The following is a 24,826-nucleotide window of genomic DNA, read 5'->3' on the forward strand; positions in this document are numbered from 1 at the left end:
GAGTGAGTGAGTGAGTGAGTGAGTGAGTGAGTGAGTGAGTGAGTGAGTGAGTGAGTGAGTGAGTGAGTGAGTGAGTGAGTGAGTGATGGGTGGGTGGGTGAGTGAGTGAGTGTGTGAGTGAAGGGTAACTGAACCACCAACCTCCATTTTCTATGCAGGCAATGTCTTAGTAACTTCTAGTCATTCTTAGAATTGGTACTCTTTGAAAAATATCTTTAAGAGGATGAAAATTAGCAAATGTCCTCGAAAGTGTCCAAATCTATAATATAAAAATATATGCAGGTTTAAATTGGTGGACATGTCCCTTACCTTCTAGAAAATGTCAAAACATATTGAAACAACCATCTGAGCATGCTGTGAGCAAAAAAATTAAGTAGGTGCTAAATTTAAAGACATTAATTCATAAATTGTGATTTGGTTACATTTTGGGAATAGGCAATGTGTAGGTAATGTCCAGCCTTTTCCCTCTAAATACTGCTTTGTCTGAGCAATGCTGGAAAGGTGTTACTTCCTATTCATAAAAATACACATATAGTTGTTTCAGATGTCTGGTTGGTTGTGAAAATTACATTAAAATCATTTAATTTAATACTGTAGAGTAGCTTTCAGTACTCGAAATGTTACAGTGAACTGAAATAGGTAGATAAGACATCACTGCCATATGTAACTAGCACTTAGCTAAAACATTTTTTATTGTGATGTTACAATACTAACATGTAAACAAACACCCTGAAGTAGTACTTCACTTACTACAATGTTCGCTGTAGGTTTCCTACAAGTGCATGCAGAAATAAAATTGTAAATATGTCGTCCAATCTTTTTTGCGCATGAAATTTTCATTACAATCCTGAATCATTTCAAAATGTATTGTTTTGCTTTATGCTGCTGTTTTAAGATACTTTCCATAATTACGTAGACCAGAATCTATGTGTCCAAATCAAACATGCAAAAAGTTTTTTGAATATTTTTATTACTTTTGGTGTAAAAATGCTGGTTTCTGCAATAACATTCTTCGAACACTGTTATTAATATACAGTGATGGCTGGAGACAACATGACATCCTCATATTCCTTGTCCTGTTCCTATATCAGATTCCCCAACATGTGTTTATTGTATATGTTTATCCAGTAGGGCTGTGTATTGGCAAATAAAATGTATTGCAACATACTGCAATACAGGTCTGTATTGCAATACATAATCTTATGCATTGGCTTCAAGTGACACGCATGATGTGACACAGTGACTGCACAGGTAGATCATACTTTGCAAATACTTTGGCACCAAAAATTAAATGTTATGAATCTGATGATAGCATAGTCAAAATTAGCTTGGAAAGTCTGCTAAGTGGATGCTGGCAAACATAGTAAATATAACTCAAAAGGGTCTCAAAAGATGCTCTTTGACTTCACAGACACCATATTTAGCATTCATTATTATAATATAAGAGTATATCAGAATTTATAAGCAAAATATTACTGTTCTTCACCTTTATTCAGTTATTAGACATGTTAAATATGCTTGTACCTCAAAGTACACTAAAAACACAATCTGATATGTGTGGGTGGAGAATTCCCCACCATGCTACCATCATGACCATAGTATCAAATCCAAGATAGAGATCTCTACACTTATCATTGATTAGTTACTGTTTACTGTGACTAAATTCATAAATATAAAAACCTGAATCTGTTTCATAGTTCTGTGCATGTATGCATTCATAAAAACACATATGCATTTGCTGAATGTATCAGGCATCACAACTGCAGCAAAATCTCATGGTCTGGATACTTGATGTTGAACACCAGGAAACAATGAGTGAGCGAGTCAAGTTATACACGTCGGCATGTGTGTATAATTAAGTCTGAACCAGACAGTCCGGTGATCAACAGCATGAGCATAAATCTGCGCAATTGGGAACCGATGACATGTCATTTTCTGGCAAGCATGGGTTGCTGAAGATCTATTCTACCCTGGATCTTCACAGATCTAAATTATTAAACACTAACACTTAACATGGTGAGAGAGCAATTTACATAGTACTTGACCCAAACAATGTTTTCTGGAAAATGTGCAATTACCAAACTTTTTCAGCATGAAAGAAACTGGCACTTACTCATATCAAAACATGAAGTGTTTCAGGACAGCACAGACCATCTGTAAACATATATGCTTGGTGACTTTGCCACTTACCATGCTCATTGCTAGATAGATATAGCTATATATCATTTGTCAAATTTAATGCTGATAGAGTTGTGTATGTGTGATCTTATGTGATGAGTGTGGTTTCACAGGTCAGTGTCATGATATCTGCAATCGGTTACAAAAGAAAGCATTACAGGTAGTAGATCTATGAGACAAGGTGTGGGAAGCAACAACCAAGATCAATGACCCGAGGTTGCATGCACTCTCAGTCTAGCTTGGAATATTTCCAAATAGTCAGATACTAAACATGCCCAAAACACGCCACTAGTCGTGATCCAAATCCACCTCTAGGATACCTGTTGATCAATCAGCCATAATCTCTGATACAGGATTAAGTAAAGTCGTTGGATCAACAGTGTTTACAAAACACGCACCTGCTCAATGGATTGCCGAGTCGTACATGTGAGAAATTTTTTTTCACAATTCAAATGACGCACCTAAAGAGCGTATCTGCTGTTATTCGGATATCACAATGGGCGTTCGATGAACAGACTGAATGTCTTATCAGTCACCAGCCACAAACACATACGTGCGATTCAAAAATAGTTATGTGGTCTAAAACTGCCGAGTATATTTACAGTATGGGGGCTGGATCGATGTTTGTGAACGTGGTACAAATAATGTGCACGAGCACAATAGCGAACTTACCATTTATATGCCACAAATAATGTCGGTGAACTGTCCTTAGCCTTCCAGAATATAATTCGTAATTCACAGACACAACAAACACCACGCAATTCCGTAAACACAGTCTCCAATCATCTTGAAGCCAGGCCAAGTAGTATCTTCCTGTCCACCATTTTGAAATATTACCCGATGACCTTTGTTATTGTATTCATACGCTGATTCAATTCAAATGGCATATCATATGTTTTAGAAAATGATGGCGATTTAGTATCAGATTAAACATGTCATATTTATAATGCACATTTCTCGCTACCCTTCTAACAAAATGCTACTCAAAACTTTGTAAAATGAGAAACGACAGACACTCCAAGAACTACTTTGGGTTTTGGTGATATGTTTTAGGAACAAATGTTTATGAACATGTTTCGAAGGATCCGCATGCATCATGTTGCTAAAGAGAAGCATGTACGCGTGTCCAACATGACTTCATTCTGAATATTAGCGCGTACTGAGAAAAAATTAACTCCGTCTGTGTGACTTGTACGTAAATATGCTGACAGGAAAACAGAGAGCAAATCGCTAAAACGCATCTAAAATGAATATTTTACGTAGCTTCATTCGCTTATCCTTACTGTATAAGCCGTATATTACTTTTGCTTTCACTGAAAAACACACATCGAAACATCGAAACATTTCCATTTCAGTATCTCATCTGATATATGCCCAAGGTTTTGTAATGGCGACGCCATCCCAGTAACATTGAGAATACAGAAAAACGTGAAAAAGTGCAATTTACCATCATCCATTTTTCCAGGCACGACAATAATTTATCACGCCTTAGTCAATCATGCCAGTAGTCAATTTAGTAACCGTAGTTATCAGTCCCCGTTCTAGATCAGCTGAATGGTATGCTGAATGCCAAGAGGGTTGAGTTTGGCACCCAGGTTTCTGCCGCTCTATACATAGCTCGATTTAAAGTGGTATTTATTCTTAGATACCTGTTTCAGATGATTACGACCATGTGTGAATGGAACACGGGGCTAAGTGCATGCTGTAATTGTACACTTGGTTGGGTTTGTTGTTTTAACTCTGCACTTAGCAATGTTTGCAACGGTCTGTTAATAATCGAGTCTGGATCATGCAATCCAGTGATCAACAGCATGAGCATCGATCTATGTAATTGGATTACGATGAAACGTCTCAGCCAAGTCAGCGAGCCTGACTACATGATACCCTTAGTTGCCCCTTTCGACAAGCGTTGGTTACTGAAGACCGATTTTAATCCGGATGGAGCTTCACGAGTTTAATATTGTACAGAGTTGGATCTAGACTCGTGAACACATCAGTTTTGTCAGACCACTCGATGAAACATATACATGTTAGTTGACAACATTTACAAACTATCCTCTATTTATCCAAGTCGTTAACTGTATTGAACCATGTCAGTTTCGTTGTGTGTAACCAGCATTCATTTTGTCCATGTAATTATTGTGTCTGTTGTTTTTTGTGAATGTGTACTTATATTCCCTTCGCGACCGTTTTGATGTAATAAGAGTTTCCCGCGGGATAATAAAGTTATATCTTATTTTATTTAATGAAAAAAGAGAGTTTGATTCAATAACATGACTGATATCCCCAGAGAGTATCTTCTGGCAGATAGTCTCTGATATCTCACATTCGAACTGGATGTACAATATTTTATTACACACTATATATACGATTACAATATTTTTTACGACCGGTGTTTCTCCAAACATGATTTTCGAGTCCAGAGTTACCTCCCTTTGTCCACACACGCTTCGGACTCCCGCCATATTCAAAACATGTCGTCTAGTTTTCAGGAACCTGATCTAATATTGTTCCTATAATAATCTGTGGAATGGATATCAACGACGAAGACTTTGGTGCTATAAATGAAAAGCATCAACAGGTGGGTATACCATGAGATTATGGTTCTAGTTACAAGGCTGACAGGGAACGTTACAAACTCTGAACTCCAAACATAACAGCGCTCTAGTTCAGCTAGCTAAACGTCGTGTTCCTGCCAAGGCATACACCAGAGACCATATAATAGATATTATTATATGGTCTCTGCATACACCGACCCTGTTTCCATTGTTGACTGTGTATGCCTTGGCAGGAACACGACGCTGAACTAAACATCACTCATGTCTTTATTTACACCGTTCTGGAACAGCTTGGCTTCATATGAAATCACGCAACTACCTTAAACGTGCTCGCTTTCGCTTCTCAGATTCTGGTATGGTTGGAGCAGATGTATGGTGGAGAGTCGGTGCCGCAGTTCGAACTCAACAAGAAGACCATCGGCATCTTGTATGAACTGATGAGAGAAAACCAGCTGCAAGACAAGAACTGTCAATTGGTCATTGATGACCTGAGACAGAAAGCAACCGAATATGGAGTAGAAGGTCTGTTGTCTACATTACGTTGAAGCTGAAACGCAATGTTAGACCTATCCTCCTAATCCCGTTTCCATTGTTGGCAGAAAATCAACAAGTTAATAATACTTTATGTTTAGTACAACCAAAATCAGTTAATCAATTACTTGAACCTCTTGCACATTTTCCGAAAATAGTATGTTTTTTACCTTCCTACTATTTCCTACTATATAACAAGAGCAGTGTATGCACTGATTTGTATTTGTCAACTTGCTACCAGCACTACTATACACCTAAAGGACGTAATTTTACTCTATCCCAGCAGTAACGATGTACACATGATAAGATTACTTTCAATACACAATGTATCTGTAACTTTACTCTCCACCATCTGCTCCACACAGAAACCAGATTTTGTGTTTCGGTTAAGGTTGCATTTTTAAGTATTGAGTTGCACCAGTGGAAGTAACAAAGCACTAAGTTGAGCCCAGAACAATACTCACCACCCTTCACAAATCCCAGTTACTATGTTTCAGGTCAGAGACTGTCTCGGATAGTGAAGGATATGAACCTCAGCCAGGGATGTTTGTCCCAGTCAGGGCTGACAAGCCTTCGCACTCTTGCCAACCTTGCCCTTCTCTTGGATGTCAGAGATGCTTCTGATACAAGGTGAGATGGGGATGGACTTATATGCAAAAATCAGTGTGTGGAATTTTTCAAAACACGAAGTTAATGCAGTGGAAGCTGTCTGAACTGGAAATCTGACAACCTGTCATAAAATCTCAGTTTGGTCTGTGGCTAGAACATTAATGATCCTTTGAAAGCGCTGGCAGTCTTGAAGAGCCTTTCCGGATCTTGGCATGATGTGAGTCGCCAGAGTGTGTATATTTAGTGATCTGTGCTGTCTAATCCAGAACATGGCTGGGAGTTGGACGGATGTGTATTGTCACAGGTTTGACCTCGACTGAATTCAGTGGTAGCTTTCTGTTCTGGAACTGAACTGTAAAAACTTATAATATTCTCCTTCTCGGCCATATGCACACCCAAACATTGACATACTGCAATCATAATTAGTAGACATATTTATGAAGGGTGATATTGATGACTTTGTCTTCTTCTTGTTTTCCAAACCACTCACTCACTCACTCACTCACTCACTCACTCACTCACTCACTCACTCACTCACTCACTCACTCACTCACTCACTCACTCACTCACTCACTCACTCACTCACTCACTCACTCACTCACTCACTCACTCACCAGTGAGCAGAGCTTCCTTGGTCATGTGCCTGTTTGTGTGTGTATTGTAGCTACCTACTGGCTCTCCAGAACCTGTCCAGTGAGCTGACACAGACAGCTGAGACCAAGACACAGGAGGAAAGATGTCTTGCCGAGTTCACACAAAAGTCAAAGTCTGCCCTGCACAAGTACAACTCCTTGCTCAAGTATGTGGTTTCTTGGTTCAATTAATGGTCTAGATAATCCATAGTCTGATTGCCAAATCCAGTTCCCCTCCTGTGTAGACAGATGTACTTTTGTTTCAAGTCTCCATTGAATGTGGATTGGCATCAACGTAATTGAGATCCTTGATGTGGGAACTGGTTTAAAGGTCACATGCAACCAAAAAATCAAACATAATTAAAACACATTTATCACTTATTCATGACATATAATATACATTGCTGCTTTTAAAAAAAACAAATAAACAAAATTGTAAGCATACAATCGCGATTCAAAAGTGCAATATTTTGTACTTCCCCCAAAATGAAGCCCTCGGGAGACCGAACCCAGTCATAGTGGGTGGATATGCACTCAAGTGTAACGACGGCTTCCGATTGGCTGTTTCATTTGCTGATATGCTGAGGGTTCATTGTGTGTACAGAAAGATGATCTGTTTGATGGGCATTTTAGAAGTATAGCCAGTCACAAGAAAGTAAGATTCTTTATGGATAACAACTTCTTTTTGTGTACTTGATGCGTTGTTTCAGTATGGATTCATATACTGTTGTCAAACAAAATCATATACACTAAAAGAAGCCTTTATCCATGAAGAATGTATATAGAGATGTTGGGTTTGGGAAATACATGTTCTCTGAATTTTCATTTGATCCAGTCAAAAATTATCTCAGCAGAGATGGTGAACTGGAAACTGTCGTTCGTCCAAGTATAAAGCAGGATTTGAAGCTGACAAGAGTTTGCACCAGTTTCCGTCAGATCCAGTCATCCGAAAAAAATAAATGTAGTTTGTTTGCAACCCACAGACATAAAAACATGTCATGTGTATCACACGTGCCTCGTTACATAATGTGGCAGAGACGGGACTCGGGTGCACGAGTCATAAATCATCTTATTTTCTTTATGTCGTATAGTCTGATGGGTGTTAAGTTCCAATTGCATGTGGTCAATGATTGAAGCTAAGTATTGCATGTTGTCTTTAGCAGACAGCCAGACAGACATATAGGTGTGAATAAACCAGACACTGAGCTTTCTCTGTGACAGAGACTGCTTACCACAATCATCAAGGTTTTTGACGTAACGAGTAGATTATGTACTTTTTTGTGTACACAACGAAGATTAGACTACTGCTCACGACCTCAGACGCTGGACATGCATACTGTTTCAAGCTCCGCGAACATATTCACTGCGCATGCGTTATGGACGCAGCGCAGCACAGCGCAGCACAGCTATTGAAACCAGTTTTCCCCCCAGCGCTGGGGGGAATTTAGTGAAACGTTTGAACTCCGATTTCGCGGGCTTTTTTTTCATCGCATTTTTTTTTCAACGTTATAGGTTGAATTGGCATTTTTTATGATTTGTTTCGGTAAGTGCATACCGAAAGGTATCAGAATCTGCAAAGTTGTTTTACGTTGCATGTGACCTTTAAATGTGGTCTCCTTTTTCATTTGAAACCGCCCTTTGTGATAGGACTTCGGAATTGGTTGAGGCAGCACAAACCATCTGCTACTTTTTTAGCCACTTCTACAGCCTGTGTGCAGTATATTCTTTCTGTCTTGAAGGACAGATGTACTGAAAGTATTACCTATATATAATTTAAGCCAGGGGACTCCATATGTTTTGACACTATGCTATGAGGCATTTTTCGCATTACATGTAAGACCTGTGAAGATCTGGGTTAGATTTGATCTTCAGTAACCCATGCTTGTCATAAGAGGCTATTAACAGAATGAGAGCTCCAATAGCACTTTCAAATGAGATTCTTGGGTGATTCAAGTGAAGCTGGTTATTAGCATTGGAGAAGGTGGCATGGATGCAACGTTTGTATTAGAAGACCTCAAGGCCCCTGAATGTTTTCCAGTGTTACATGCAAATTAAATCCACTTTTGTTTTCTGTTTGAATGAAGTAGTAATATATTTGGCCTAAAAACACTCTGCACACAACAATGAAGAGAGTACATCTATGACAGTTGTCTAATTTTCTAGAACTCTTCATCACCTGGAGGAGAAAAGTGTCACTCAACGTCCAGAGACTGAGAAGAAACGAAAGAAAGTGAGCTTCCTCATTGACAAGGCCAAGCAGTACAAGGGTTCCATGCAGAAGCTTCAGGTAGTCCACACTGTGTTTTCTTATTTTTCCAATAATAATCATAATAATAATGATAATATCGATTGATGTCCCTTTTGACAGCAACATGATTGGCAAGATTCAGGAAAAGCATGCTAAGTATGCACACCTTGCCTTTGAAATGTCTCGCTTGCATCCTAAGTACACTGTTGTCAGGCTCCCCATTGTTCTCAGTGCTGTTGGTTTGGCACCTCCTGATCAGGAGAGTGCCCAGGTTCTTCACCAGGAGCACAGCCCTTCTGACAATCTGGTTAATGCAGAAGACTGCAGTGTGCTGGAGTTTACATAGTCTCCAGGAAGTTCTTGGCGGCTTTGACTAGGCACTGTTTCCAGAAGTACCATTCCCTGTCTGGGCTGCGTGTGGAGGGGCGAGGGCCCTGAGCTGATGATGAGCTGATAATCAAGTCAAGACAAGACAAGCAGATATCTCCAGTTGTTTCTCAGTCATATCGGTAATGGTGCCGACTAACAACAGTTTTGACCAACTGATGTGTAATGCAGGCCTGTCTGCCAGATTGTGAAATCATCTCAGCTACATACAGATAATTTCCATTCAGTCTGTGAAATTTATCAAGGCAAGGATTTCACATTTTTTCTGTCAAATTGGATTCGTGTTTGTCATATTCCATTTTCAGTTGCCCTTTGTTTCATGTTTAAATCGAAAACATGTAATGGGATGAGCAATGTTTTGTATAATCCTAACATTTTCCACTGTTAAAACCTGCAGGTGGAACTAGCCAGGGCGGGAGCTGACCCCTCACTGTACCACCAAACACTGGTGAAGAAATCAGAGGTAATGTCCCTTCATCACAACAATCTTTGACCCCTGACTGTACCGCCAGACACTGGTGTGGAAATCAGAGGTAATGTCCCTTCATCACAACAATCTTTGACCCCTGACTGTACCGCCAGACACTGGTGTGGAAATCAGAGGTAATGTCCCTTCATCACAACAATCTTTGACCCCAGACTGTACCGCCAGACACTGGTGAAGAAATCAGAGGTAATGTCCCTTCATCACAACAATCTTTGACCCCTGACTGTACCGCCAGACACCGGTGTGGAAATCAGAGGTAATGTCCCTTCATCACAACAATCTTTGCCCCCTGACTGTACCGCCAGACACTGGTGTGGAAATCAGAGGTAATGTCCCTTCATCACAACAATCTTTGACCCCTGACTGTACCGCCAGACACCGGTGTGGAAATCAGAGGTAATGTCCCTTCATCACAACAATCTTTGCCCCCTGACTGTACCGCCAGACACTGGTGTGGAAATCAGAGGTAATGTCCCTTCATCACAACAATCTTTGACCCCTGACTACCGCCAGACACTGGTGTGGAAATCAGGAGTAAAGAGAACATGAACCAAACTGCTAAAGATGAAATTTATTATTGCTGTCTTATCAATGTGCTTAATCCTGCAATGAACATTTTACAAATACTTTTAAAAAGCTAAGACAAAACTGATTTACTATAAGTATGGCATTGACTTGTGTCACCTTTACAAGCTGGCAATTCATAATGTTTTAGGAGCTCCAGGCTCTGAAGCAGAAAATAGCCCCGCTAAAAACAAAGTTGCAGATGTACTATGACCTACCACCCGTGAGTATGAAACAGCTCCTCAGAAGTAAAGTGTAAATATATCATTGTTTTAGAGTGGGTTTGCGTTAATAAACTGAATCAAATTTTAACTTTTGCAATGAAATTCCATACCATTTCTGAACACAAGCCGCAACTACAAACAAAATACACACAAAAACAAACATGATGCACACAAGCCACAAGCATTGTACTCGGATACATAAAGCACTATGCACACAAGCTACAAACATGGTGCACACAAGCCTCTGACATGATGCACACAAGCTACAAACATGATGCACACAAACTACAAACATGATGCACACAAGCCTCTAACATGATGCACACAAGCTACAAACATGATGCACACAAGCGTCTGACATTCACACAAGTCACTAACATGATGCACACAAGCTACAAATAGGTGCACACAAGCTACAAACATGGTGCACACAAGCTATAAACATGGTGCACACAAGCTACAAACATGATGCACACAAGCCACTGACATGATGCACACAAGCTACAAACATGATGCACACAAACTACAAACATGATGCACACAAGCGTCTGACATGCACACAAGCCACTAACATGATGCACACAAGCTACTAATGTGATGCACACAAGCCAGTAACATGATGCACGCATGCCACAAACATGATGCACACAAGCCACTAACATGATGCACAGAAGCCACTAACATGATGCACAGATACATCAAGAACATGATCCAGATAAGCGACAAATATACATACCATGTGTACAAGATCAGACATCCCACACTTTTTATTGTGTTTGTTAAATGTTTTAACTGTTTCTGAAATTTGTAGCTGAATATTTCCTCTGAATGTTTCCTATTATTTGTTTTACAGGATTTATCTCAGACCAAAGTTAAGATAGAAGAACTCAGATTGCAAGTGGTAAGCTGTAGCATGTTATTTATTAATTTCATACAGGTGAGATTAAAATAAATTTTTTGTTTTGTCCTCAGTTCATTCAAGTGCTGTTATGACCACCTTACCTCCAATGACATTGTTCAACACATTTTATTTAACAGCAGATATTTCTTCCAAAAATGATGTAAGGCGTTATGTTTTCAGAGCCCTTGGATGCTTTTTGATAGTCACCCATTTAAGGTGTAAATTTCAGTTATTCATGAATATCGTTTGTTCAACATGGTTCTGGCAACCAAGACGAGATCATGAATGATATATTGTTTAAATATCCTTTTCTGTTATTTTATCAGAATAGTTGCAAAGATGAAACATTAAACACAGGAGTCATAAACCCATTTCCTCGTGACCAATGGGTTTAACCAAAGCTTACAATCCCTACTGACTAGATGGATATGACCAATACTTTCCATCCTGCTAACTAGCATATGAACAGTAGTTTTGATCCTACTCACAAGATGGATATGACCAATACTTTCCATCCTGCTAACTAGCATATGAACAGTAGTTTTGATCCTACTCACAAGATGGATATGACCAATACTTTCCATCCTGCTAACTAGCATATGAACAGTAGTTTTGATCCTACTCACAAGATGGATATGACCAATACTTTCCATCCTGCTAACTAGCATATGAACAGTAGTTTTGATCCTACTCACAAGATGGATATGACCAATACTTTCCATCCTGCTAACTAGCATATGAACAGTAGTTTTGATCCTACTCACAAGATGGATATGACCAATACTCTCAGTCCTCCCGACTAGTTGGATATGACCAATGCTTTCAATCCTGCTGACTAGATGTGTATGATCAATACTTTCAATCCTGGTGACAAGATGAGTATGACGAATAATTTCAGTCCTGACTAGGTGGGTATGACCAATACTCTCAGTCCTCCCGACTAGTTGGGTATGACCAATGCTTTCAATCCTGCTGACTAGATGTGTATGATCAATACTTTCAATCCTGGTGACAAGATGAGTGTGACGAATAATTTCAGTCCTGCTGACTAGGTGGGTATGACCAATACTCTCAATCCTGCTGACTCGATGGGTACGGCCAAAGGTACAATCCTAACTTACAAGATGGGTATGACCAATAGTTTGGATCTTGCTGACTAGTTTGACATAACCAATAGTTTTAAACCTGCTGACATGCCTTTTCTCTCCCACAGAGTGCCTTGGAAAGTGAGCTGACCAGAAGAATTGACCTTATGCATCTGTAGCAGGCATGAAAGAATCGAATGTTCTTGTTGTTCATTTGTTAACATCTGTCAAGACAATTGTAAATATTATTTGTTTATATATGTTGTTGTCCTGCCTCCAGCTGTGTGAGAGTGTCAGGGTTGAATAAAGGAAGTTTTTGCTTCATAAGCTCTTCTGCTTTACCTTCACAATGTGGGTCTGTCTGAACTGGACGTTATGGTATACCTGACCAAATTCAAATTTTGTCTATGTTTCCATCCATTGTAAACCAAAAGTCACTGTGGTGTGTAATCTGATTGGTTGAAAAACATGATCGAATTATGAGATAAACATCATGTGTTGGCCAATTTTCGGGAATACATTTGGAACCGATGGCGTCAGCCGGAGGTTTCAAATGGAATATTCCCATGCTTCAAATACTCAATAACACTCGCAAATTGGGCAACACATGATGTTTATCAACATTGTAAAGAAAAAAGTAAACCAAAGGGTTTTACTGTCTGTACTTGTTTACATCAAGGAGGGGCACGGCACTGATTTGTCATAACCTGTTCGTTTCAGCTGGTTCCCATGGTAGCATCTGCAGCTGCTCACTTCATTCTGACTTTACATCACAATATGATTTGAATGACGTCAACACCGTTGATTACACAAAACAATTGTTTGCGATGGCTATACATGTCAATATGCAGCGAACAGTGTTGCAGTTTCCGGGAATCAAATACCAAATATCATGTTTTTCAACCAATCAGATTACAGAACACAGTGACTTTTGGTTTACAGTACTCAATAACACCCAGAAATTGGCCAACACATGATGTTTATCTCCATATTAGAAATGAGACAGAAGTGAACGTCTCTGTTTTGACAATAATACATTAGTAAACATTGCAGTACATTGTACAAACATGTCTTCTACACAAACACACCATTTTCTTAAGATGTTAATGTTGGGGCATGATGGGCAAGCTGTTTAAAGGCACCAAGCTAGCAATCCAGCGAACTTGACGTTGCTGGGATCGAGCCCACCTGTGACCAAGTGTAAAAACTTGGGAGTCAACTTTGTGTGCAGACTCTTTCACTAGTTTCAGTGTTTTGACAACCCCTGGTGTACAGTATACAGCCCTGTGTACATAGAAAAAGCCCACGAATCCATTGATAGATGACCAGATGGTGGCCACGTGAAAACGTGCAAACACCTAGTTGCGGGTACAGCAACGTGCAATGAACTGGGACGAAGTACTGAGAATATGTCTCCCAGCTCAACCATCTGTGAATGGGTACCTTGTAAGGATGGGAAAACCACATTAACTCAGTGCACCTTGTAGTTTGAAAGAGTTGTATTATCCCCAGAGAGTTGAACTGAGATGGAAAAATATGATGTGCTGTTGTGATGGACGTTCAATGTTCGAGGGCAGCTGAAGCAGCTGAACTGGATATCGGCGCTATGCAAATATTTGCTATTTTTTTCCAGCTTGGCCACCAAATGATATCACCCGGAGGATAAAGAAAATAATGCTTCGCGTACAAATGTTGGCTAATGTTTTTAAATGCTGTATTAAATATTATTATGAAAACCGGAAAAATAGCTTTGCATAAGATGACTACCGGAACCGAACCTTTGTTAACATGCAAGTACGGTGTTTGTAGGGTGTCGACAGAGTTACGTCCCTTCGGTAATGTTTGTAAACACGGAAAATGGCTGTCAACGTGGAAGGCGAAATGGCAGGGAAATCGCACGTAAGTGTCAATTTACTATGACATGTATTACATCATATATTTGTATAGTGTTTTGAAGTTTTGTATAAACACTTGAGTAACAATATCACCACACGTCCGCACGGAAATGTCTGCCTATCGAAGGTCACTGTAAGTGACATGTGACATGGATACTTTCACACTTTGGACAGGCTAATAGCTTGCAATTACGACACTTTTGCGAGAATATCTTGGCCGTAGGTGGGTGATACAGATCACGAATGGGCAAGGTTGATTGTTTAAGTGTACGACTCTCACGCACATCACTTCTAAATTCGGGAATGGGCGTTTCAACGCACAGCCTATTTTCGCTCGAAGCAAACGATTGTGATTACACAGTAAATTAAAATAACTGATATACACACATTTTGTGAGAAGTTGTATGCCTGAATGTCTGTGAATTTGTTCCTCAGGTTATCCTTTTAGCTTTTTAACTTAAAACTTCAATTCAGGACTGCAAGAAGTCAAGTGAGATTGATGAGTCTTGAGTCTTTTCATTGAGTGGAAGTTTGCTGATCTTCAAGTTTTTTAATCCTTTCGCTGTATTATGCGCAAGAAGACAATATGCAATACCCCCTTTCTGATGTTAATGTAATGGGTAGCTAATCTGTATAACCCCTTCTATACATGGAAGCTATATGTTTTACGTTTGAAACAATTATTAATACAAAGGTGCAAGTCTAATAAAAATATGTTCATGTATTCCTGTAGATCTATATAAGTTATCTATTGATTACTGTAAGTCACATCCAGCCAAATGCATAAAAAGGTACTGGCTAGCGACCAGTTAACCCTGTGTACCAATTATCACCAGCACCTGGCTGTAGCACTTGCGCAGACAGCTTTACTTGCACTTCTGTGGTATTTCACATATTGACAATATAGCTCTGTACCCCATTCTCAATCACCTGATGAAGGAGTAAGCATTAACTCCGAAACGTTGTGTTCTCATATAAAGAAGTTGACATCCATAAAATCTTCATTCTTATGCATTTCACTTCTAAATGCCCTTCAAAGACTTAATTCCCTGAAATGATAGGTTATACTTTACTGTACTTCGTAGACAGGGTCTTCATAATATGCATATATATTCTTTTTTGACATGCATGTTCTTGTCACGATATGGCTGCAATATTGCCAATGTGACATTAAATATTAACTCACTCACTCATGATAGGTTACAAGAGTTAAAATTACTGTGAGTATTTTACGTTGTAGACGTTACAAATATGAATCCCTCGGGAAGACAAGACCCAAACATGTCAGGGGTATGTCATCTGACCATTGGTGTGTTGACATGAAATTTCATAAATGATGAGAATTGAATGAAAATCACCCATGCCAAATTTCCATCTGTTTTCTGGACTTGTGATACCATGCAGATAATACGAACAAAATATAACTGTCAATTTTCACCTATATCTTTTCCTTTTTCCCAGAGAAAACAATCATTCCGAAAATTGCAAACGACTACTCGAAATATCAACTGTGATATGTTCAACCATACGGTGACATATACATACTCCCATCAGCTTATGTCAGCATCCGTCAACATTCATAATGAGAGCGAGTTTTGGTCTTTTCAATTTCTTTTTTACGAACAAATTCTAATTGTGAAATTTCTTCAATATGTCAAGGTTTGAAACACAATAGTTTTATTACCATGTTTATGTCAGATTAGGTGAATAACATAAAAAAATCAGAAATGGCGATAATTGGTCTTGTTATTTGTTGGGAAAGCACAATCTACACTACCGCGCTTCCTGTTGACCGCGTTTTGGAGAAACACGATCAGCAACTGTAAACAAGCAGAAAACATCGATGAATAGCTGATCTATCATCAAGACAATTTTTTTATCATTCTGTTAAGAAATAATGGAGCAAATTGTTAAAACATGCTTAAAAATGGTGATAACTGGTCGCTAGCCAGTACAACTAGGAGGAGTTATACAGCATACATTAAGGTATGCTGTCAGATATAAATATTATAGATTGTGCTATAGCATTGTCAACAGCCCAAGGCCTAGTTTTTCGAGGTTCTCTTAGCACTAAGATAGTCATAAGTGCCCTACGTTAACATAAACCTAAGACTGTTTCAGCACTAAGAGAGCTTTGAAAATCTATGCCCATGCCTGAACACTGGATTTGTGAGTATCACGTAATGACCAACATCTACTTTCAGGGCTTCCCGGACATTATAGAGCTGAATGTAGGCGGGCGTCATTTCAGCACCACCCACTTGACGTTGACCAAACACCAAGACACCATGCTCGGAACCATGTTTAGTGGCAAGTTCCCATGCATGCATGACAAAGATGGTCGCTACTTCATCGATGCAGACGGCGATTCCTTTGAACATATATTGCGATACCTACGTCTCAATGAACTACCTCCTGTGCATTTGATGGAAAAGGTGTATAAGGATGCTGTTTATTTCGGACTCGGTGATCTCATTCATGAACTTGAACTACAACCGTCAATAATGGCCAAGTTAATGAGAGACAAATTTTACTCCCGTTTGGATGGATTTCCAAGTGCTTTGAATGAAATTTTACACCAAGCAGGAAATCCAGAAATAATGCATAAAAGTTACCCTTCCACAACAGTTGTGGTGTCAGCTTTGGAGTCAGAACACAAACCTAAAAGTGATTTGTTTGATGTTAATCACGTCTGTGTTTGTGCAAAATCCACAAAAGAGGCAAATGTGAAATTAAAACCATGGAAACAGTTTGCAGAAGTCAGTGCTGAAGAATACATACGGGCTCTTAAGAGCAACCTAGAAGAGCGTGGGTTTGTTGTTGTGTATCATCATATTGGGAACTGCAGCTACAGCTGTACACTCCCACCTCAAGGACGATCTTCATCAGTTCGTAAACAAAACTGTGCCACATTGTTCTTTGCACTCGTTTTTCACTGGACAAAAATGTAGTTTGAGACACAACCAGGAAATGGTGTTCAGTTTATTGTCAGTTGACAATGAAGACTTTTACATGTTTTTCTGTATTTTTATATATTTTTAGAGAATGGTCACCAGTAGTGAAAGGAAAGTCATCTTTATACCTGAGAAATTGTTTCAGTGTTTGGTACACTGGTATATTAGAAAGCTGTAAAAAAAAACTTATATTGGAATGTCATGAAGACATGAACTCTATGGACAATCTTTCTAGGATGTACCAGGTGAAGGGGCAAGATGTTTTCCTGAAACATAGTGAAAAACAGGAAATTGTTATCCAGTAATTTTTCATAATTTTTTTGTATTTCTTGTTTAACGAATCAGCGATCATATTTTTCAAGAATAAGAAAAACCGTAAAACTTAATTTTCAAAACACAGAAAATTAAATCCTCATGTTTGTATTGGCCAAAAATGCAACCTTACAAAAACGAAAATGTTGGATTGTTTTACTCTTCATAAATTGCCAAAAATAAAATACTTTCAGAATTTAAAAGGAGTAGTTCTTTGACTGGTGAATTTTATTTTTTATTTTATTTTCTTTCCCCACTGCCTTCAGGTTTTCTGAGGACAAAAATAAAAAAAACAAGAAATAAAATTGGTCTGGCCTGGTCTGGTAATGTTTCCTTTTTGAAATTTCTCAATAAACATGTTCACAAATGAACAGCATAATATAGTAGTATATGCATCTGAGAAACAGTGTCCTATGGTTGCAACAGAAACAGCTGTCATAAACAATAACATTTTGATATTACTGTATATTTAACATGTTTATATCTAGTTTAGATAAGGCTGCATACAAAAGTTAAATGTTTCTCGGGCACCTTTTTTCAGAAGTGATGAGGGAGTACAACATTTTAAAAAAATTTTATAGAAAAAAATGTGATGAGGGAGGAACACATTTTTATTTTTCTTTCTCAGAAATACAGCTTGGAAAGTCTAGCACATGTTAATGAGTTGTAGATTCAGTGATACCCGTTCTTACAGACACTCATTCTTAGAGTGGGCAAATGGATGATCAGGACATAGTAAAGTCAAAATTATTTATTTTAATGTAATGAAAAATTGCCCGAGAAGCATTTTACTTTTTTTCATTTAGCCTGACATAGTACTTTATAGAGAGAAATGTTTTGTGAGTTATCACTTAAGTCACTCTATGTTACATAATGTATGGGTTTGTTAATGGCACAATGCAGTTGGTCCTGAAGACAACTGATAGGAAGTGTGACATAACAATTTGTATTGTCTCAGTTTGAGTGATCTTTTTCTCATATATTTATTGTGAAAAACAATGATAACTACTCTCTTAGTAGGTATTGTGGATGGGAAATGTGTAGGCTACAGGGAACAATAGCAGAAAACTTAAGACTTTATTCGCTGTAGCTGCTTTATGTGAAACACGGGTGGTAGTTAGGCAAGTTTTTAAAGTTTGCTCATGAGACTCCCACAAGTTTCAGCCAGAGCACGGGGCTGGAGATGTAAAACTTACTAGCTCTGATCAAAACTTTCCTGTCCACAAGAAATGTAAATTTACTTAGTGTATTTAAATTAAAACTTATAAAACATTTAAAAAAAACTCATTCTAATTCAGGAAAAGAGTTAACTGTTACTTCAGATTTGTGACTGAATTAATAATGATTTGCAGTCCTGAAATGGGATGAATATGTTTACGTACAAGTTGAAATTTTAACCCATCCCTTGGGCAGGTTAACTTGAGAATGGCAGTCTATGTTTAGAATAACCTGTCCCAGGTAGGCAGGCAGGTGTTTTGAACAATGGGGTGTGATTCATCATGTGTGTATCCCTTGCAATGTGTTCATCCTGTTTCTTGTGTTCTGTTGAAATAGGGCATAAAATAATACTCATGTGAAACTACATAACTGAAGAGTTAAAATTAGCATAGAACTTAATGATCGTTGTTGCGGCAATGTACTCAGATGCCTAAATTGACATGACCTAAGATTTTATGTCCATCAGTTTGAACATCTTGTCTTAATTTTGAGGAGTTTTAACATGGCATGTGATCACTGAACATCAAACTATTGAATTTCCTATTCTTGAAGCAGTTGTTGAGAAGTGATAAGCATGACTTCGTCATCAGGTCTTAGAGATGATAGATATAAAACATATTAGCTTACCTATTCTTGCAAATATACATTGTTATGAATATCATACAGGCTGACTGTTAGATCACTTAGGTATCACTACTATATCATTTACTGGTAGGTTCATTAGAGTAGCCTAATGGTTCAAGTGTTCGCTCACCAAGACTGATTCAATTCCATACATAGTTACTATTTTTGACTGTCCACAGCCCCAATATTGCTGAAATATTACTAAAAGTGGCGTAAAGCCCCAAATTCACTCAAACATTCATATACTTGTGTTTTTACTGTAGTTTTACGGTTTATTATTATTAGTAATTTTTATTGAAATATACAGAATGCTATTTTTTATGTTTGTTGTTTACTATGGTAAGTGGGGGGCTTTGAATTCCCAAATCCTCTCTTAAAATGAAGTATTAAGTGATCCTTAATATAAGACACAGAGGGTGTTACTTTGTTTGCTAATACTGCTGTACTAATATACTGCTGAATCTTTGTTAGGGATGACAGTCCAGTAAGTGCTGGAAGCCTTGCGGAATTCTTTTCTCACTTACATGTAAGTCAAGTTGTGTTTATGGAACTTATGAACCATGAAGATCCAGGTGAAAATTGATCTTAACCCATGCTTGTTGTTAGTGGCGACTAACGGGATCAGGTGGTCAAACTTGCAGACTAGCTTGATACATGTCATCACAATTGCATGGGTTCTACTGTTCATGATGTTGATCTCTGGATTGTCTGCTCCAGACTTGATTATTTACATTCTGTCACCATACAGTTGGAATTTTAATCACTTATGAGTAAGCTATTTTAAGAGTGAGATTAAACATGTTACTAGTGCATGACTCGGGGTGTGTTTTCATAATGCTTTTTCAGTACCTGTACTGAATGCAATCTGGACCTAGATTTTCAAAGCTCTCTTAGTGCTAAGATATTTGAAAGTTAATGTATGGCACTTAGAACTGTCTTAGAGCTAAGGCAGGTTAAAAATCTATGGCCTGGTTACAGGTAAAATTATGGTTGCACCATACAATAATGTTCCTGGTTCTAAAAAGTAATACCCGTGAAGGTCCCAGGGTAGAATAGGTCTTCAGCAACCCATGCTTGCCATAAAAGGCGACTATGAAAGGCGATTGGGTGGTCAGACTCGCTGACTTGGTTGACACATATCATCCGTTCCCAATTGCATAGATTGATGCTCATGTTGTTGATCACTGGATTGTCTGGTCCAGACTCGATTATTTACAGACCGCCGCCATATAGCTGGAATATTGCTGAGTGCGGTGTAAAACTAAACTCACTCTAAAAAGTAACATGAGTGCATGTGACTGTTTAGCAATTTTCATAAGTACTCAGTATCAGGAACATTCAACTGACCCCATCGTCATAAATGATAATATGCTAAGAGATACTTCAGGATTTCATTGTTTACAAAATGTGTTGGTTTCAGAGATCACTTTTGGTGAAGGACTTTTAAACTCTGTAATGACTGAAGTAGTTACATGTTCTATGATAATGTTATCATATATTGCACCATCCTGCATTCATGTTTCCTGTTTGTGAAGTTTATCAGTCAGAGTCTGTCTCTCATTGTTGGCACAGATAAATTTGGTATACCTGAATTGTGTCCACTCTCCTTCAGTGCTGTACAGCCTCACAAGTGAACTGCCCCAGGAAAATCTGGTTTTAAACTCTGCAGATACCCTTGTTGTTGTAAGATGGAATCTATGGAATAAGGAAGTCTGGCTCTGGGACGTCAATGCATGTCATGAGATCCAGTTGAGTAAACTGATACATGTAATACTAGTCACTTGACTGTCCTGTCCAGATTCATTCTAAGCAAGAAACAACTAACTCTGAACAGTCAAGGAAATGCAACACTGACATTTGCTTTTTAAATGGAAGACATGAACATGAATTGCTACTTTGAAAAGATTTCATTTTAGAAAAAGTTTCTTTTGCTGTTCAGTATATAAGCAGAAGTCACTAGAGACTTGAAGTGTCAGTGCTATTACTCTCACAGGCATATCCTCATACAGTGGTGTTGATGTTCTGTTAATAACATTACAAGACATTCAACATTCTAAACCCAGAGTGTTCTATTTTTTTCATTGGCATTGTAGTTAAAAAACATCCAAATCCATTCCACCAGCTATTTGTTGCACTGATTTGTTTGTTTCTGACCTGGAGTTTTAATAAAAGTTAAAAACCGTTTCCATATTCACAGGAGTCCATCTACAAATATCATACTATACCTAATGAGCATGCTTGTGTTTTTACTAACTCAATTGTTTTAAAGGTGTCAGATGTTTATGTACTGTTTTATCCTTCAGAGAATTAACTTATAAATAAATTATGCAAACATCCTTAAGATGTGTTATTGTTTGTATTAGGTGACACTTCCTGTAGACATTGTAGACACCAGATCTCTGCAATAAGAAGAAGTGGCTTTGATTATTGTAATATATACTGGTCAAGATAAGTTAGGGATGTTGGTGTTGTTTTGACTGATATTTTATCAGAATGTCAGTGAATACATACAGAATTATTCATTATTTCAAAATTTACATATATCCCTTACTATTTTTGTCCAGTATATACCTACCTCAGTAAGGAAGTTGAGGAATGCATGAATCCTCTAATGTTACAATTGGTAGTCTTTTATTGATTGACAGATTAGCTATGATGACATGAGATATAAGAGTGTCTTAAAATATCGCATCAATTACAGAGAGTGAGAGAGAGAGAGAGAGCGTGTGGGTGGGTGGGTGGGGTAAGTGTGGGGTGGGGTAGGCTACTACTGTAAGTTTGGGGGTTTTGTTATCAAACAATTTAGGTGATGAGGTTGGATGGCCTGCTTTTGTTTTTGTAGGTCATGATCAGTGAAACAGCTCCCTGGAAACTTGTTTTAAGTGTCTCTCTACATTGTTCTCCAGTATGAAACAGGCCTTGAACCAACCCTGATGTGGTAATTGGACACTACAGAGTAATGTAAATCCAAGGCGCTGAGTAAAGGGATTGCTTTGGTCATTTTCATTGCATCATCATTGCAGCTGCAACATCATCTTCAGCATAATTACTGTAATCAAATGGTTTGATCGCTGGACTGAATACAATTAAAACACATTTTCTTACAATTGTCCGTAGTCACATAAATGTACTTATTTACGATAAGGTTATGGTGCATTTCAGTCCAGAGGTTAACGTCACTTAATTACTTGCATAATGTGTCGGTTGCTCAGACCGATACTGTAGCAGCATTTCCATGAAACTATGTTAGGCATGTCGGTAGGGAGGAATTTGAACTACAACGCTGTCCAGACTTAGATCTACCAGTCTCAGTGGGTATCTGAAGAGGTCCTCTGGTACTAAAGTCCTCACACCATGCTTTAGTGCCATTTACTAGGAAAGAGTTGTCCCAAGGATAACATCTGTTACATGAGAGAAACCGTATTATTACGCTCCGTTCTTCCATACGTACTAATTGGTATATCTTAAGAACCATTCTCTAGATTCTTTTCAAATTTGGTACCAAGGTTCGTCATAGTAAAAGACGGGTTTCGGTCAGGTTTGGCGACCTTTACTTTCATTTTAAGGTCACAAAGGGAATTTAACCTTTTACCCTTGTCCGCGAGATATCTCAAGAATCGTTCCCAGAATTTTCTTCATATTCATCTCCAAGCTTATTCTAGGGTAGAGGCAGGGCCCAGTCAATTTTGGTGGCCTTCACTTAATTTTCATTTCAGCATGTTAACTTGTCAGCGAGATACCTCAAGAACCGTTCTCTGGATTTTCTTCACAATCGACATGAAGCTTCATCTAGTGCAGGGACATGGCCGAGTAGAAATTGGCGACTTTCAATTAATGTTCAAGGTCACAGAGACACTTTGATTTCTGCATGTTCACCTGCATGTTAAGCTTGACAACACGATATCTCAAGAGCTGGTCACTGGATCTTCTTATTCATCACCAAGCTTCACCTTGGGAAGGCGCATTTAACTTTATCTAAAACTAGTACCTTCATTTTCATTACTTTTTAAGTTTAATTTGATAATTTGTGGCGGGGGATTATGTCGCCTTAGTGACAATGCTTGTTTAAATTGTCGCAGGACCGATTACATCCACGTAGTTAAGTGCCATTGCAGGGATGAAAGCTTGTAAACATATCTTGGTGAAATCCTTCGTTATGTCTATCTTTGATATTACGCCGGTGCAAATGACATCGTCTTTGTTCCAATGATCGAAAACAGTCTATCCAGACTGTGTATACACGCCACTGATTTGTTTGATAGGTATAATTATATTGCCACAGTTAGCTATATCTCAACTAGAACACAGATTGACAATCAAAGAGTGAGTATTGCAAAAATACAAGCTCACTGACTTGACACATATCATAGCTCGATTGCGTAGATCGATGTTCATGCTGTTAATCACGGAGGAGTCTGGTCTAGACTTGATTATATACAGACTGTCACGACATAGCTGGAATATTGCGGCTAGATATCAAACCAAATCATGTTTCCTAGCTGATCAGCTTCAATTTCACTGTTTTAATATGTCTGATGACATGAGAAAATGGATAGATCTACGTTTATACTTGAACTAAACACGGAAACATTCATAAGGTGACCATTCATACCATGAAGCCATATTCTAATTTACAGACATACAAACCTTAAAACGAAGATCTTTAAAGGTCACATGCAACGTAAAACACAACTTTGCAGATTCTGGTACCTTCCGGTATGCACTTACCGAAACAAATCATAAAAAATGCCAATTCAACCTATAAAGTTGAAAAAAACGCGATGAAAAAAAGCCCGCGAAATCGGAGTTCAAACGTTTCACTAAATTCCCCCAGCGCTGGGGGGGAAACTGGTTTCAACAGCTGTGCTGCGCTGCGTCCATAACGCATGCGCAGTGAATAGGTTCGCAGAGCTTGAAACAGTATGCATGCCCAGCGTCTGAGGTCATGAGCAGTAGTCTAATCTTGGTTGTGTACACAAACAAGTAAGTTATCTACTAGTTACGTAAAACAACTTGTTTACTGAGATAAGCAGTCACTGTCACAGAGAAAGCTCAGTGTCTGGTTTATTCACACCTATATGTCTGTCTGCCTGTCTACTAAAGACAACATGCAATACTTAGCTTCAATCATTGACCACGTGCAATTTGAACTTAACACCCATCAGACTATACGACATAAAGAAAATAAGTTGATTTATGACTCGTGCACCCTAGTCCCGTGTCTGCCACATTTTGTAATTAGGCACGTGTGATACACATGACATGTTTTTATGTCTGTGGGTTGCAAACAAACTACATTCATTTTTTTTCGGATGACTGGATCTGACGGAAACTGGTGCAAACTCTTGTCAGTTTCAAGTCCTGGTTTGTACTTGGACGAATGACAGATTCCAGCCAAGCATCTCTACTGACGTGATTT

General features: G+C 38.5%; 2 protein-coding genes and 1 long non-coding RNA gene across 4 annotated transcripts in view; 2 read left to right on the forward strand and 1 right to left on the reverse strand.

Moving 5' to 3' along the window:
• The window catches only part of LOC137277801 (C-myc promoter-binding protein-like), a 76,201-nt gene extending 73,181 nt beyond the window's left edge, over positions 1-3,020 (reverse strand). For both annotated transcript variants that reach the window (XM_067809737.1, XM_067809736.1), the window contains exon 1: positions 2,851-3,020. The gene's annotated coding sequence lies outside the window, so the exon portion shown is untranslated. The remainder of the gene's footprint in view (positions 1-2,850) is intronic.
• A 1,579-nt stretch (positions 3,021-4,599) lies between these two features.
• On the forward strand, positions 4,600-12,728 carry LOC137277803 (HAUS augmin-like complex subunit 1). Its single transcript, XM_067809738.1, has 9 exons — positions 4,600-4,759; positions 5,084-5,258; positions 5,765-5,897; positions 6,541-6,675; positions 8,672-8,795; positions 9,541-9,606; positions 10,346-10,417; positions 11,272-11,319; positions 12,533-12,728. The coding sequence occupies exons 1-9, from the start codon at positions 4,709-4,711 to the stop codon at positions 12,581-12,583; spliced, it is 855 nt and encodes a 284-aa protein (XP_067665839.1). The 5' UTR covers positions 4,600-4,708; the 3' UTR covers positions 12,584-12,728.
• Positions 12,729-14,222: 1,494 nt separating this feature from the next.
• LOC137277804 (uncharacterized) lies at positions 14,223-21,743 on the forward strand. Its single transcript, XR_010956630.1, has 2 exons — positions 14,223-14,303; positions 16,504-21,743. It is a non-coding gene; the product is annotated as an uncharacterized lncRNA (long non-coding RNA).
• The last annotated feature ends 3,083 nt before the right edge of the window (positions 21,744-24,826 follow it).

This window comes from Haliotis asinina, chromosome 3, assembly GCF_037392515.1.
Source record: "Haliotis asinina isolate JCU_RB_2024 chromosome 3, JCU_Hal_asi_v2, whole genome shotgun sequence".
NCBI lineage: Eukaryota > Metazoa > Mollusca > Gastropoda > Lepetellida > Haliotidae > Haliotis > Haliotis asinina.